The sequence below is a fragment of the Morus notabilis genome, unplaced genomic scaffold, assembly GCF_000414095.1.
Source record: "Morus notabilis unplaced genomic scaffold, ASM41409v2 Scaffold550, whole genome shotgun sequence".
In the NCBI taxonomy this organism is placed as follows: Eukaryota; Viridiplantae; Streptophyta; class Magnoliopsida; order Rosales; family Moraceae; genus Morus; species Morus notabilis.
Genome location: NW_010364233.1, coordinates 361,116 through 376,503, shown reverse-complemented (window position 1 = coordinate 376,503; position 15,388 = coordinate 361,116). Strand labels below are relative to the sequence as shown.

Sequence of the window (15,388 nt, the reverse complement as noted above, 5' to 3'; positions counted from 1 at the left end):
ATATATATATATATATATATATATCTTGTTGTGGTAAATTAGTCATTAAGTTGTGTATATTGAACTGAATAAATACGTGTAATCTGCGTGCCATTTATGTAAGGATGGAATTCAGTTATATATATTGATCAGTTATAACATACTGAACTGAATAGATACGTGCAGACGTGGACTATGTGCCGTTTAGAGACTTTTACCCTTACATAAACGGTTTATGTAAGAGTTAAAGTCTTCTTCTTCTTCCCGAAAAACTTTTTATAATTCCTTCGTCTTTCTTAGAAGAACCACTTTTGTTCCCATCTATATTATCACCGTGCTAATGCCCACGCAGTAGGATTTCATTAATGATGGATGCGCAAAAATCATAGTCAATGTTGCAGTGCATTTATGTGTTCTTCTCGTGTTTTTAATTTTCTCATAGTCAATTCCCGACTCAATTGCGGCCTTCTTTTTGGCATTTTTTTATGAGACGCAATTACCGCTCGAAATTCAAAACTATAAATACACTTCAACTATACCGCCATATATATAGTACCGGTTTTTTATCCACATAACCGAAATAAAATAATTATTAAAAAAAAAAGCAAAATATAAAACATTGACGATTTGACACAAGCATATATAGATCGACCCAATTAAGTACACTTGGGACGGTCGACTCGTTGTTGATCATATACAGCAGAGCTTAGGAAGTACTACTGATACTATACATGATTCTTCAAGAAATTTGACCAGAGTTAGAGATCTCAACGGTTCTAGATGTCCTCCCAGTGGAAGATCCAACCTTTTCCATGGCCCTCACCACATCCATCCCCTCCACAACTTTGCCGAACACCACGTGCTTGCCGTCCAGCCACGGCGTCTCGCCCGTACATATGAAGAACTGGGACCCATTGGTCCCGGGCCCAGCGTGGCCATGGACAGAACCCCCGGCCCAGTGTGCTTCTTTATGAAGTTCTCGTCCGGGAACTTTGAGCCGTAGATCGACTCGCCGCCGGTGCCGTTCCCGGCCGTGAAATCTCCGCCTTGGCACATGAACCCGGGGATGATTCGGTGGAAAGTCGAGCCCTTGTAGTGCAGCGGCTTCCCGCTCCGTCCGGTTCCCTTCTCTCCGGTGCAAAGGGCTCGGAAGTTCTCCGCCGTTCGCGGCGTCATGTCGGCGTAGAGCTCCATCACGATCCGTCCCGCGGGGGACCCACCGATCGCAATGTCGAAGAACACCTTAGATTTTGACATTGTAAAGTACAGGATCGCGATTCAATTTCAACAAGCTGACGATGCTGTACGTGTAATTGCAGTGCCTTGAGACCGCTTATATACTACGAGAGCGCCGCTTGGTCTGGGATTGGATCTGGACCGTTGGGAGTCTTGAGTATTACACGCGTCACGTTTCTAGCTTCGAAATGTTTTGACTCCGTGACTGTGTTGATGCCACGTAACGGCAACTGGCAACAAGTGGGAGATACTAGTGTCAAAGTGGCAAATGTGTGGAGCGAAAAATCGTTTTTTCACGTGAGAAAATTGTAAACACTAAACTCTAAACACAGTTCTATTATAAGTTACTCTTTTAATAATAATCAATTAAATTTTAAATAATAATTTATTAAATTTTAAATAATATATTAAATTACGGATGAAATCAGTGATATTTATTAAATTATTAATAATAGTCAATTAAATTAAACGAAATTTAATAAACTAGTGATGAGACCTAAAAATCTTAAATGATACCGTTATTTGTTAAATAATAATTTATTAAATTTTAAATAATATATTAAATTACGGATGAAATCAGTGATATTTATTAAATTATTAATAATAGTCAATTAAATTAAACGAAATTTAATAAACTAGTGATGAGACCTAAAAATCTTAAATGATACCGTTATTTGTCGAGCAAACTTTCTATGGGCTAGATTGGACAAGGCCCATAATTCATGGAACGATGGGACAAAGATGCAGCCCTTTTTCATTTCCGCCAAAACCCTGTTTGATCGAATTTAGGAAGTTAGTGAAGTACGTTTTTGAAGATTGTGGATGAAGACAATCGATACGGTTTGGAGTTGTTTAGGTTGAAGATAAAGCTAAGACTTAGTCTTACTATTATCTCGTAGTTTGTTGTAACAATATTCTAGCTGTTAATATCTTTAGTTAGGATATATATCTCTTTGTTATTCTACCTTATCTCTCGTATACGGTTAGACTAAGTTTGTTAGGTTAAGATTATTTTCTAGCTTTACATGTATTATATATGCTTGTACCAATCATTAAATAAACTCAACCTTTCTTAAACATTCACAGTTTAGAGTTGTGTAGCTTGCGACTAAGGCGAAAGGCAAATGATATCTCGTCATTAGCTAAAGGAGTATTAAAATCCTAATTAATATTTTAAGACTAGTGTAGTAGCGTCAATAGTGAAGCAAAGATTTTTAAATGTAGGAGTCTACGGTTTTTGGTTTGATCATCGCTCAGCAACAGCCAAAGGCCGGCACATCTGCGCCTATACCATCTCTTAACAGCCGGCTCTCTCTTTCTCTCTCTATCCTCTTGATTGCTTGGAAAAACCGATCTCAAGCAGCTCATCCCCAAAAGAAACACAACTGCTGTAATAAAATAAAATAAAAATGCTCAACTTTTCAGTTCCACTTTAGAGTCTTATTCTTCATTACTGTAAGTACTCTCGCACTGCACTTTTGATGCAAGATTTTAGTCAATATCTTGTTCGTTTAATTGTTTTGGTTGAAGTTGATTTTTTTCTTCTTTTCTGTTTTCTTGAACTTTCTCGGCAAACAATCTAGATTCTAAAAAAACAAATTAACTTGTTTGAATGATCAGATAGAAAACAGCAATTTTTCCAAGGCTGAAGTTATGGCTGGAAACTACAGGTTCGCAATGGACCAAAAGGACATTGCGAGACAAGTGAACACCACAGTCGACAGCTTCATCCGAGATCGGCTGATCAACAAAGAAGAGAGGACTCAACACAAAGAACAGTGCGCCGAGAGATTGGCGGCTGAGGACGGAAGCTCCGGCGAAGACCGAGGCGAGGTTCGGTACTCCGATCAGGCGGTGTTGGCGAACCTGGACTGGGGAATCGAGGCCTTAGAGGAAGCCATTGAGACCTACAACATGGAGACCAAGCTCGCCCGCTTGGACTACGCAGAGAAGATACCCTGCGCCCCCTGCCACCATCACCAAGCAAACGGTCTCCGAACCCAATCCAGCTTACCTTACATGGGTTCGCCAGGACAAACTCCTCTTTGGCGCCCTTATTGGTACCTTGGAACCTACTCTTGTTCCGCTCATCTCTCGATCTCGCACTACTCAAGAGGTTTGGGATACCCTTGCTCACACCTTTGCGCAGAGAAGATGTTACAAGTCTGCGCCATGTTGAACTCCGACCAGAAAACCGCCGGTGTCCCTAACTTCTACCTCTCCGCCTGGGCCCACCTCAATCTAGCTTACTTGTGGAAACTGCGAAACAATGTCCATAACTCGGTTATTCATGTTCTGGAGATGTTCATCGTTGACCCTTTCTTCTCGAGGATTGACTTCGCTCCTGAGCTCTGGAAGGACCTTTTTCTTCAGCACATGGGATCGATTGCCGGGTGGTACTCGGAGGAGAGGCACAGGCTTGTCATGGAAGTTATTCCTGATTCTTCCGACCTATCTTTCACGATTGATTTGGACCAGTTCTTCAATGAATCTTTGATATTCAGACCGGATCAGGTGGAGAAACTGCAGAAGCTGGAGCAGCTTTTTGGGGAGTCGTTGGATGAGAGTACAAGGCTTTATGCTAAATACTTCAAGGATTGCTTGAACTCCGATTCGACGAACACCGGCAGGAAAGTGATTCCGATGTTGCCGATCGCCGAGCCGCCAATGACTCCTTTGCATGAGGTGAGCCGATCGATTCCCGATTTTGTGAAATTCGGTCCTGTCTTGCCCAAGAGTGCAGGGTTTGCACCGTTTCTCAAGGCTAAGGATAGTATCAGAGAAACTAGCAGGTTAGTTTGACCGTGTTTGAAATTGATTCTGTTTTTATTATCATGTTTTTTGAAAAAGAAAAAATAAAAACGTTTTTAAAATAGCGTTTGACGCAATAAAAGTAAAAAAATGGAAATAAAAATAATTTTTTAATTTAGTATAAAATGAGAGAAAAATGAAAAATGATTTTTTGTTGTTTTTCATTTTTTGTTTTCGTTTTCTCCTCTAGAGAGAAAGAGAGACATTAATATGTTTTTTTACACTGAAATAATCTCTTGATAAATTTACCAAACGCATTTTAAAAAATTATTTCTGTCTGAGATTGAAAACGTTTTCATTTTCATTTTCATACAAAAAATAAAATTATTTTGAAACGAGTTCTAAACGCGTCATTTATTATATATTTATGTCTTCATTTTTATTTTGGCAATTCGCTGGTAGGATATAATAAAATCATCCTAATAGTAATACAATTTTTTTCGGTTAGATCACCTCAAAATCATATTAGAATTTAAAATCATATATTGGGCCCGTTTAGTTTGCTAATTTGAGTTTTTAATTCGAGTTGAGATGTGATATTATGTGAGAGCTTTTTACTGTAGCAAAAAAGTTAGATGTGACTGTTTCTGAGAGCTTTTTACTGCAATAAAACTCGAATTCTAAATTCAAATCAGCGAAATAAACGGAGCCATGAAATTGATGAAATTCGAATGGTTAAAATTTGTGGAATTGGCAGGGTATTTTTCAAGCCCTGCCATAGAAGTCTCCAATTTAACTTCTAGTACAAGCAATTGAAATTTTATGTGGATTTTTATAGGGGTCCTAGCATAATGAGTGGAACATCCATTACCCCACAGAATAGGGAATCAAGGTGGGATCCACAGGTATGGCTGAAAACTGTTATGAGTCGTTGAAATTTAGGCCCCGTTCATTTCGTTGATTCGAGTTTAGAATTTGAATTTTTCTATAGTAAAAAGCTCTCACAAACAATCACATCTAACTTTTTTGCTACAGTAAAAAACTCTCACATAAAGTCACATCTCAACTCGAATTAAAAACTCGAATCAATGAACTAAACGGACCCTTACTTTCTAAAACTTGGGATTTGTGAATTTTCGAAGTTCTTGGATATTATGCCAGGAAGGCTTGCTTGAGGAGAATGAAGATGAGTCTGACTATGATCAAGATGATGCATCTATGGATTCAAATGATAAAGCTCAAAGGTTACATTCTCCTGGCAGTAGCAAGACAATAAACGACAAGGAAACTGAGGAAAATGTACAAACATCTAAGATGAAGGCTCTAATACATTCTCCAACAGTCTTCTCTCCTTTTTGTTCCCCTAAACCTTTTCCGCCAAACATGTCATCTCCAAAACCAGAAGTGCAGTGTAGAAATAATGAACCCGTTACTCTGCTGCGCCTTAAGTCCGTCCGCTTGACAGATTCTGCTTCCGCCACATCTTTGCCTGTGTCGCCACCCATGAGTAACGATTACAGCACTAGCTCAGTAGACTCTGATGGCGAGGCAATAGTATGACTCAAAATCTACTTGCTTAATTTGTTATCTAATCATGATTATTACATATATATCCGTATTCTTTGCATGTGTTATCTAAAGCTGAAACTTGCGTTGCAATTCAGGAGGTTTTGCAGAGTTGCAGCCGAAACTCTAGTCAAAAGCATAGTTTTGAAAGTGTTAATAACCGAACATGTAAAAATAGGTAACGCATATACCTTGTTTTGTATTTTTTCTTGGTTTGAAATCTTTTTTATTTATACTTTTAATTAGCCTTGTACAACTAGCCCACTTCAAAATAGAGATTCATTGTCAAAACTCATATCTTCTTCCTTTTCTTTTTTTTTTTTTTTTGAGTTCTGCAGTTCTATTAATGAGGATTATGAAGGAAGCCAGAGCTGCATTTCATTCCCATTATCTGAGAAGCCGACTTCTAAATCGAGACCGCTGAAGGATTTTGTTTGCCCTATCACAGGTCAGATCTTCTGTGACCCAGTTACCCTTGAAACGGGTCAAACATACGAGAGGAAAGCTATTCAGGAATGGCTGAAAAGAGGAAACATAACATGTCCCATTACACGACAACCCCTGTCTTCAAATAAACTGCCCAAAACAAACTATGTTTTGAAGAGACTCATAATATCTTGGAAAGAGCAACTTCCTGATCTCCCTGTTGAATCTCAATGCTCCGAAACACCTAGGGATAATCAATACTGTCACTTCACAAGAGATACTTCCGTGGCCTCCACTCCATGTAGAACATTTGATTTCTCCTCTCATAGGAGCAGTGATGAATATACCAACAACCATAGAAACAAAAGACTTACACAAGCAGCCTTATCTACATCCCCAACAAGTGTGATATCTCAAGCTGAAGTTGAAAAAATCATCAACGGTCTAAAACCTCACATTTCATGTCTTTGCACTTCAGAGAACTTACAAGAGTGTGAAACAGCTGTGTTGGCAATATCCAGACCATGGAAAGACTCAAAGGGTGATCCTGGTGTTCGTTCTTGTTTATCTGAGCCTACCATTGTAAATGGCTTTGTAGAAATACTGTCCGCTTCTCTGAATATAAACGTTCTGAGGACCTCAATATACATTCTCTCTGAGTTGATATCTGCAGATGAAAATGTTGGGGAAATTCTCACTAGTGTAGATTCTGATCTTGATTGCCTGGCTGCTTTGCTGAAGAATGGCTTAGCTGAGGCTGCGATTCTTATATACCAGCTTAGACCGGCTTTGTCTCAGTTTTCAGCTCATGATCTTGTACCTTTCCTTGTCCAGTTAATGCAAAACAAACATGAGGAGTTGGATGATCTTCAATTTGTTATGGAGCCTAAAGATGCTGCTATAGCAATGCTTGAACAGATTTTGGTTGGAGGAGATGAAAATAGCAGATGCATCAATGCCTTGAGTGTCATTTCTGCAAATGGAATTCCTGCATTGGCCAAAGTTTTGAATAGGGTAGAAGGAAGAACTTCTGTTGTTTCCATACTTTTGTGCTGCATGCAAGCTGAAAAAGGTTGCCGGAATTTAATAGCAAACAGAATTGAACTGTCTCCTGTTCTGGAATTATTTCATGGCGGGAACGATTCTGTGAGAGGCATATGTATAGGATTTCTTTCGGAGCTTGTTCGGTTGAGTAGGTACCAGTCTTAATTTAGGTTCATATGATAGAAGTCTCTACTTCTTGCTGTTACAATTGACAGTTCAAGTGTTCTCTTTTAATATAGCATTCTTTTTTTTTTCTTTGTTTTATTTTCTTCGAGAAGCAGTGATTCTAGTTGAAATTAAATTTTGCCTCAAATTCTTAGACCTTAGGAAGTACAATTGACAGTTCAAGTGTTCTCTTTTAATATAGCATTCTTTTTTTTTCTTTGTTTTATTTTCTTCGAGAAGCAGTGATTCTAGTTGAAATTAAATTTTGCCTCAAATTCTTAGACCTTAGGAATTAGGGAAGCTCTGATTTTGGCATCCAATCTAACTGCTAGTTGTATGCATATATTAGGTTTTTTGCATTCTTTTGTTGGTTTTTCTTATTTGTGTCAAAAATATGAAACTTCAATAGTTCAACTACACCACTAAATTCTGTTTTGATGACAACCTTTTTTTTTTTTTTAAGCCATAAGTTGTGTGAGAACATACTTGAGATAGGACGTTATCATATTGGGATCTTATTTAGTCAGAGATCACATTATTTGCTTACTATAATATTTAGAAAATATAGTCATCATGTTTCATGTATGTTTGTTTATCCGGTAATATGACAATCTTGTCTTTCTGCAGGAGAACATTCTCGAATCAGATATTGCAGACAATTAAAGACGAAGGAGCATTTAGCTCCATGCATATGCTCCTTGTGTACCTTCAAATGGCGCCTATGGAACAACAACCTGCCATTGCTAGTCTTCTTCTTCAGCTTGATCTCCTGGTTTCTGTTTTCCTTTAAATCATGAAACAATAATAATTATAAATTCGTATGTCAAAAAAGATTTCTAGGCCGTCTAAGCATGGGTTATGACTGTCACTTTTCCAGGTTGAGCCACGGAAGATGAGCCTTTATAGGGAAGAAGCTATAGAAGCGCTAACTGAAGCACTTCGGAGGAAGCACTTCTCTAATTCTCAGATACTGGCAATCGATGCCTTGTCATCTCTTATTGGTCGTATTACCTCCTCCGGGGATTCATATACTGAGGCCTGGTTACTCAAAACTGCCGGGTTTGATCAACCTTACAATGCTTTAATGAAGGCAGAGCAGCTGAAAAAACACGACAGTGATTTGATGGAAACAATAGTTAGTGCTTCTTTAATTTATTTACTCTTTTAAAAGACTTTCCAATTCCCGTCCCAATTGGTGCGCATATTGATCTCTCACTTCCATATACAGGAAGAAGAAGAGAAAGCTATAAGCACTTGGGAGAAGAGGGTTGCTTTAGTACTTTGCAACCACGAAAGAGGATCTATTTTTAAAGCTTTAGAGGAATGTCTAAGGAGTAGTTCATTAGAAATGGCAAAAGCATGTCTTGTCGTTGCCACATGGCTCACATACATGCTTTCTATAATCCCTGATACTGGTGTTAAAAGTGCTGCCAGGAAGTCATTGCTTGATGAATTCATAAATGTTCTCCAATCATCTAAGAATCAGGAGGAGAAGATTTTGGCAACTTTGGCTTTGAAAACTTTCATTAGTGACCGAGGTAAGTTTAGCCTAGAAAAACTAAAGTTTCATAAGTTGTAAGGTATGTTCAATAGTAGTTGAACTCCAAATCCAATTTTCAGATGCAGCTAAAGCAATGGGAGCGTATGCTAAATGCATCTACAGAACATTGAGAAAGCTCAAGAAGAATTCAGTGGTGGTTGCTGACATAATGAAAACATTGATGAACCTTCCATCTGTGGATGCAGTAAGTATGAGAAGGGATATAAGCTATTAAAATTAAGTCATGTTTAGAGAGAGATGACTGATTATTCTTTATGTTTTACTACAATTTAGACAGAGTTGTGGAGTTGTACTGAACTAGTTGAATCAGACTCATCTACGAATGGAGAGGTTCTGTCTTTGATTCATTTAAGAGGTCGGATCTTAAGCAGCCATTCCGACGGAACCATAAAGGTTTGGACTTAACTATATAGCATTGTCTATGACTTAACTATATAGCATTGTCTATTACCTTGCCCAAAAGCAGCGATTCTAAATTTATTTCTTCTAGGTTTGGGATTCTGGGAAGCGGGTGCCAAGGTTGATTCAAGAGGTTCGTGAGCACTCAAAGGCTGTCACATGTCTCTATGCTTCATCTTCAGGCGACAAACTATACAGTGGTTCCTCAGACAAAACAATTCGGGTAAGCCAATCTTGTGCCCGCATTTCCTTTTCACTCTTCATATTCTTGTTTCTACGATGAAAAAGAGAGGGGGGAAGAAAACATTAGTTTGCCGCATTTCCTTTTCACTCTTCATATTCTTGTTTCTACGATGAAAAAGAGGGGGAGGGGGGGAAGAAAACATTAGTTTAGATACTAATTGATCCCTTAATTGTAGGTATGGGCAGTCAAAGCAGATGAAATCCACTGTGTTCAAGTCCATGACGTGAAAGAAGCAGTATTTGACTTGGCAGCCAATACCAAAGTTGCCTGCTTTATATCTCAAGGAACAGGAATTAAGGCAAGCATTGCACTTAATTCTTGTTTTTACACATAAAACCTCAAAATCAAATATACTGACTTCCCAAGGTTATTTTATGTGGTCACAGGTTTATTATTGGTCTGGATCTCCAAAACATATCAACTTCAACAAGTACGTGAAGTGCCTGGCGATGACAGGGAATAAACTATATTGTGGTTGCTCCGGTTACAGCATCCAGGTAAAAGTTATTCTCTTCAAACTTTCCACAAGAAGTAAATTTGGTCAACCTTATATTTGCAGAACTAATCTAATAATTGATTTTGTCGCCTGCCTTGAGATCAGGAGGTGGATTTATGCTCATATACATCTCATACCTTCTATTCTGGTACAAGAAAATTGTTGGGGAAACAAACCATATATTCCCTTCAAATTCATGATGGCGTTCTCTTTGCAACTGGTTCTTCAGTTGATGGAACCGCAGGAAAGGTAACTTTCACCTTTTTTTTTTTCAATGTGAAGTGGAAGTTAGTGGCAACTCTTTAATGTGTAAACTGACTTTTTTTGGGGCTTAATTGCAATAATTTGAGAAGATATTCTTGCTCTCAACAAAGGCAATAATAGGATCATTCCCAACTGGGTTTGACATCCAACGGGTGGCCATCAACAATGACTTGATATTTACTGCCACAAAATGTGGAAGCATTGAGGTTTGGTTAAGAGAGAGATTCACAAGAGTGGCTTCCATCAAAATGAGTTGTGGAGGACATACAAAGATTACTTCTTTGACGTCAGATATGGATGGAGGAATGCTGTATGCTGGCTACTCTGATGGCAAAATTCAGGTTACAGATCGGTCTTAAAGTTACAATGGAAAAGGATTTTTACTTATTTACTTTTTCAACATTTTTATTTGTTTTCCCTTTGATTTTGCAGGTTTGGGATTTAGACTAGGCGTGTCTTCCCAAAACGTTTGTCGAGATTCATGCTTCTTTTGTAAATTATGCACCAGTGATTTCTTTTTTTCTTTTTTTTTTATGCGCAGTTGAAGATGAAATGTAGATTTTTTTTTCCCCTCCAAGTATCGTCTTCGACTGTATAAATTATGACTTGTGATTTCATGGTTTTTTCGGCTTTCATCGATAGCCGGTTGAAGATGAAATGTAGATTTTTTTCCCCCCAAGTATAGTCTTCGACGGCATAAAATAATTACTTTCAACAAATTATTATTCTGTCGTCTTCAACTTTTTAGTAGGCTATGGTTTTAACTTTTAAGATTATTTATAAAAACTGCATGGTTTCAAAATAACAGCTGGTTTAAGACAATTTTTTTTTTTTTTTTTTTGAACGGGAAGACGCAACATCTTAAGATGGCTTGCATGGTTAAGTGTTTTCTGAAAAATTCTTAAAATAAATTCTCAAAAAATATTCTTAAAATAAACGATTTCTTTAGTAAAGAGTTTAAATCATGCTGAGTTTGAACTTTGGGTTTAAACTATGTGGATTTTCAACTATGGGGTTTGAATTTGGGTTCAAACATTAGTTCTGATGTGGGTTCAAAAATCCTTTAAATGTCACTTTAATGTGTTACCTAAAGAAACGACCTTACATTGATGAGACAACAATAACATCATAAATTAATACAACGATAAATTTTGTAGGGTAAAAATATGTGAAAGCACATTAGTCAACACTTAGAGACCTTATTTGTAAAGACAAGAAGTTCAATTGAATTAAAAAAACCACATTATTCAAAAACGGATAGAATAAATAAACTTAATTACGGAAAACGATATTAGCCGCCTCAAACAAAAATGAATTATAAGGGAGAAGAGGACAACACCTTTAAAAAACCGATAAGATGACAATACCTTTAAAGAACCGATAAAAGGACAATACTTTTAAAGAACCAATAAGGTGACAACTTATAAACATAATCAGAAATATCGTCGAAATATCTTAAATTTTTTGTGAAAATTTCAGATTTTTGAAGGTGCTAATTTTTTTTCATCATAATATTGATTTCGGCAAAATATCAAAATTTTTTTTGAAATTTCAGTAACTATCGGTCTAATATCGATATTATTTCGCATATAGTGTAATTGAGGTAGAATTTTAGAAAATTTCGAAGAAATTTTAGAGAAATTTTAAAAACGGAAATTCTAATTTTTTTTAAAAAATTTGCTCTATAGTAGCTTTTATAATGAAACTTCTCGCGTTCATTATCTATATAATTATAATTTTAGAAACTATAATGAATATAAAATTTTTAATCATCTTCATCCGAACACACGCATCTCAGGCAAACAATTAGAAGAATTTACAATTTCCAATCAATGAAAATATAGTGAGAAGAGATTAATAAACTTACATGTGGCATATTCATAACTATATTTAACATTATTAAAATTACATGTCATGATATCAATATTATTTGAATCAATATCGAATTCCGACCACATTCTAAACCTTATAGAAATTACTTTTGGTATTAAAAAATGTAATATATACGAAGTTTTTTATTAAATTTATTTATTTATGGATCTTTTTATTGTTTATGCATTCAAAAGTATTAGAAACAGGACATTTCGGGTAGGGGGAGCTTTTTTCTCCTACCGGTAAGAGTAAAATCGAATGGTTATGTGTGGTCAGATTTGTGGTGGGTCCCAATTATTAGAGGAGACTCAGTAGAATTGATAGCAGGGGATTGTAATCCATATTACTCCATCTTCTTTCTCCCATATGCTCTCTGACTCTCAGCTCTAATTTTTCTTTTCTTTTCTCTTTTTTTTTTCCAAATCAAAAAAGAGAAATAATGGAGCAGTGATCTCATTCAGCAACATTTGATTTTTTGTGGCAAATAATGTTCTCATTATTGAATCCCTAAATTCAAATAGAACAATTGAGCTAGATATTTCGCATCACCAACATCAAGCTTCCCCGATGAAGATCCACGGTGATGGTGAACTCGAGCCTCCATTTTATGAACTTTGGAAACGAACTCACGGCTGATGATTCCAAAATCACAAGTTTCTCAAAGAATCAGAGAATACCCAGAAGCTATATATAGTTTTATCAATACAAAAATAGAGAGAAACACCAACAAAGTAAAAGAAAAAAGAAGAAGAAGAATCTTCAATCAAGCTCCTAAATGTGAGAAGCACATCATATTAATTACAAAATTAACCCATTATTAGAATCATACGAATTTCCAACAAATATACAAATTGATTTCATAAATACCAAACTAATAACAAAAATTTCACAATCCTTTTCCCTAAAAAAAATGAACTTTCAATAATTCAAAAATTAGTTTTAAAACGCAGATTAATTTTACGATACAAAACAACATTTTCCGTTGCAACCCATATTCCAGCGAGGGCACCAGAGAGACCCAGATTCCATGAAGGACGTGGATTGAGAGGCAAGGGGATTGTTTGCGCCATCGTGAGATCTCTATGAAGCAATTGGCAGTGGCTGTGAGTGACGACTCACAACAGACGGAGGGACTCAAAGTTGGTTGTTCTCGGATTTGTGGTGGCGCTCGGCGCGATTCCATCCAAGATTCGAAAGAATGACAAAGGGATCTAGGGGATCAGACGTTTCTGATCTCGTTGGATGAGGCGGTGTCATCCGGGAAGGTGAGGTTGTGGTCGGCGGTCGAGGGGACGGTGGCGCTTGGGCGGCTGTTATGACGTTATGTTGAAGATGAAAGTCCTTTCTCTGTGCATGTGAACAAAGTCCGGTGAACTCCACATCTCCGGCGATGGCGGCTCGTGTGGCGGCAAGTGGCAGCGGCGGTGAACAGAGGTGAATTTCACGACGAAACTTGGACCTACCTGTTGAAAATAGTGTAAACATGATATATTTATTATTTATTTAATAAAAAGTTTATTTTATGTGTATATATTATTGAATGTTTTATGAATATCACTCAAAATTTTATAATTATTTATATGATTTTAAATATTATATATGAGAAGATAATATTTAAGGATAATAATTAAAACAATGTTCATAATAAATTTAATTAAAACTTAAAATTTTTAATTAAAGCATTACTAATACATGTTATTTTCATTTAGAATGAAACGGTGTTATCTGTACTGTTAATATGGGCATATATTGAATGAGTGTATTACGCATAGATTATGTGGAACATGGATATAGAAATAATGTGAATTTTTGATAAAATCTGTTAAGTATAAAAATTTTAATTGAGTCTACCGATGATCATATATAAAATGATCTTAATCCTGAGTTATTAGCATACTTCTATTTATGGATTTATGTGTTTTAATTTATTCGGTACGAATTTTGAGATCATGAATCTTATTCTTTGTATTTTGGAGACATGATGAAATTAGTAACCGAAAATGTTATTATTCGAGATGGAATTCCTTCTTGAGAAAGAAGTAGATAAATAATTCTCTTGAGTACTGATTCAATACTTGGACTAGTAGAAACTCCGATTCATGAATTTGTTTTATGAATCAATGGTACGCAAGGATAAAGATGTAATTAGAGAAGTTAACAGATTTCACATAGATCTAATTATAAATTATTTATGGAGGATTGATCTATATGTAATGACTATATCAAATGGACACTTCACAGTTTAGAAGTAATTTATGTCTATAATTATGAGAGTACAATTTCAAGTTTATAGTGGAGTAACTTTTGAAATTAATAGAATTAATTAGTTATTATAGCTCAGAATTATAGGTTCATGAGTTCCCGTATCGTCTTTGTAATTCTACAAGACACTAAGGGCAAAAATGAAATTTTAGAATTATGAAATTCTAAAATAAAACGCTCAAAGATAATTAATTGAGAATTAATTAAAAAGTAAATAATGTGATTATTTAAATTTAAATTTGAATTTTGAACACACATGGTGTGAACGCATAGCACAGTGTGAATCCCTTTGGAATTCAGCTGCTTGTTCTCCAAGTTATCTAATTGACGTATTTAATAAGTTGTCCAATTTGAAATTCAAATTGATTTACGTTTGACTTAAATTGGAATTTACATTTGAGTCAAAATTAGACTGCAGAATAAATGCATAATTTTACCATATTCTTTTCCTACAGTATGCGCCTACCACATGGATGAATCTCTCTGTAATGACTGGCCAACATATGGATAAGGAAGAGTGGATTTTGTTCAAAATCAAATTAGAAGTGAGAGATAATTATCAAGCTTTATCTTGGAGATAAATATTAGACTTCATCTTTAAGTCTAACGACTACTCCATAAATAAGAGATTGCAGACACAATTTTTTCTCTCTACTAGATATAGTGGCCGAATTATAGAGTGTGTGGAAAGGAAAAATTTTCTCCAAAAATTTCACGTCGTGCATGTGTTAGTATTCGTGAAAAACTTGAGTGTTTATTTGTTAATCTCGTTTTATTTCAAGTGTGTCAACACACACGTTTTCGTAGATTTAAGGAATTGACGAGGAAAATTTGAGTGTTCTAAACCAGCTTGGAGAAAAGAACGTTCGAGGTCAAAGAAATTAAGTTATTGTCATAATCGTCCGCTACGTAAATAAATAAATTTGATTAATTTATTTGGGCATAAATTAATGTAATCTATAGAGTATCTCAAAATTTTTATGAAAATTTTTGTTATACACGATCCGCTAAATATACACTTCCACATCTAAAATCGTTTCGGAAACCAACACTATCCCCCTAATTTGACTCTTCTAAGTTTAATTTGGGGGGGGGGGGGGGGGGGGGGGGGACACACCACCCA

At 36.1% G+C, this 15,388-nt stretch overlaps 1 protein-coding gene and 1 pseudogene across 1 annotated transcript; one reads left to right on the top strand and one right to left on the bottom strand.

The window, feature by feature from the left end:
• Nucleotides 1–718: 718 nt before the first annotated feature.
• Nucleotides 719–1,266, bottom strand: LOC21399133 (annotated as a pseudogene).
• A 1,602-nt stretch (nt 1,267–2,868) lies between these two features.
• LOC21399132 (putative E3 ubiquitin-protein ligase LIN-1) lies at nt 2,869–10,698 on the top strand. The gene is made up of 17 exons (XM_024170819.1): nt 2,869–3,177; nt 3,370–4,007; nt 4,805–4,871; nt 5,128–5,520; nt 5,631–5,710; nt 5,871–7,154; nt 7,795–7,939; nt 8,045–8,302; nt 8,396–8,705; nt 8,788–8,912; nt 9,002–9,121; nt 9,219–9,350; nt 9,547–9,669; nt 9,758–9,868; nt 9,973–10,116; nt 10,221–10,472; nt 10,564–10,698. The coding sequence occupies exons 1-17, from the start codon at nt 2,869–2,871 to the stop codon at nt 10,579–10,581; spliced, it is 4,509 nt and encodes a 1,502-aa protein (XP_024026587.1). The 3' UTR covers nt 10,582–10,698.
• Nucleotides 10,699–15,388: the final 4,690 nt, after the last annotated feature.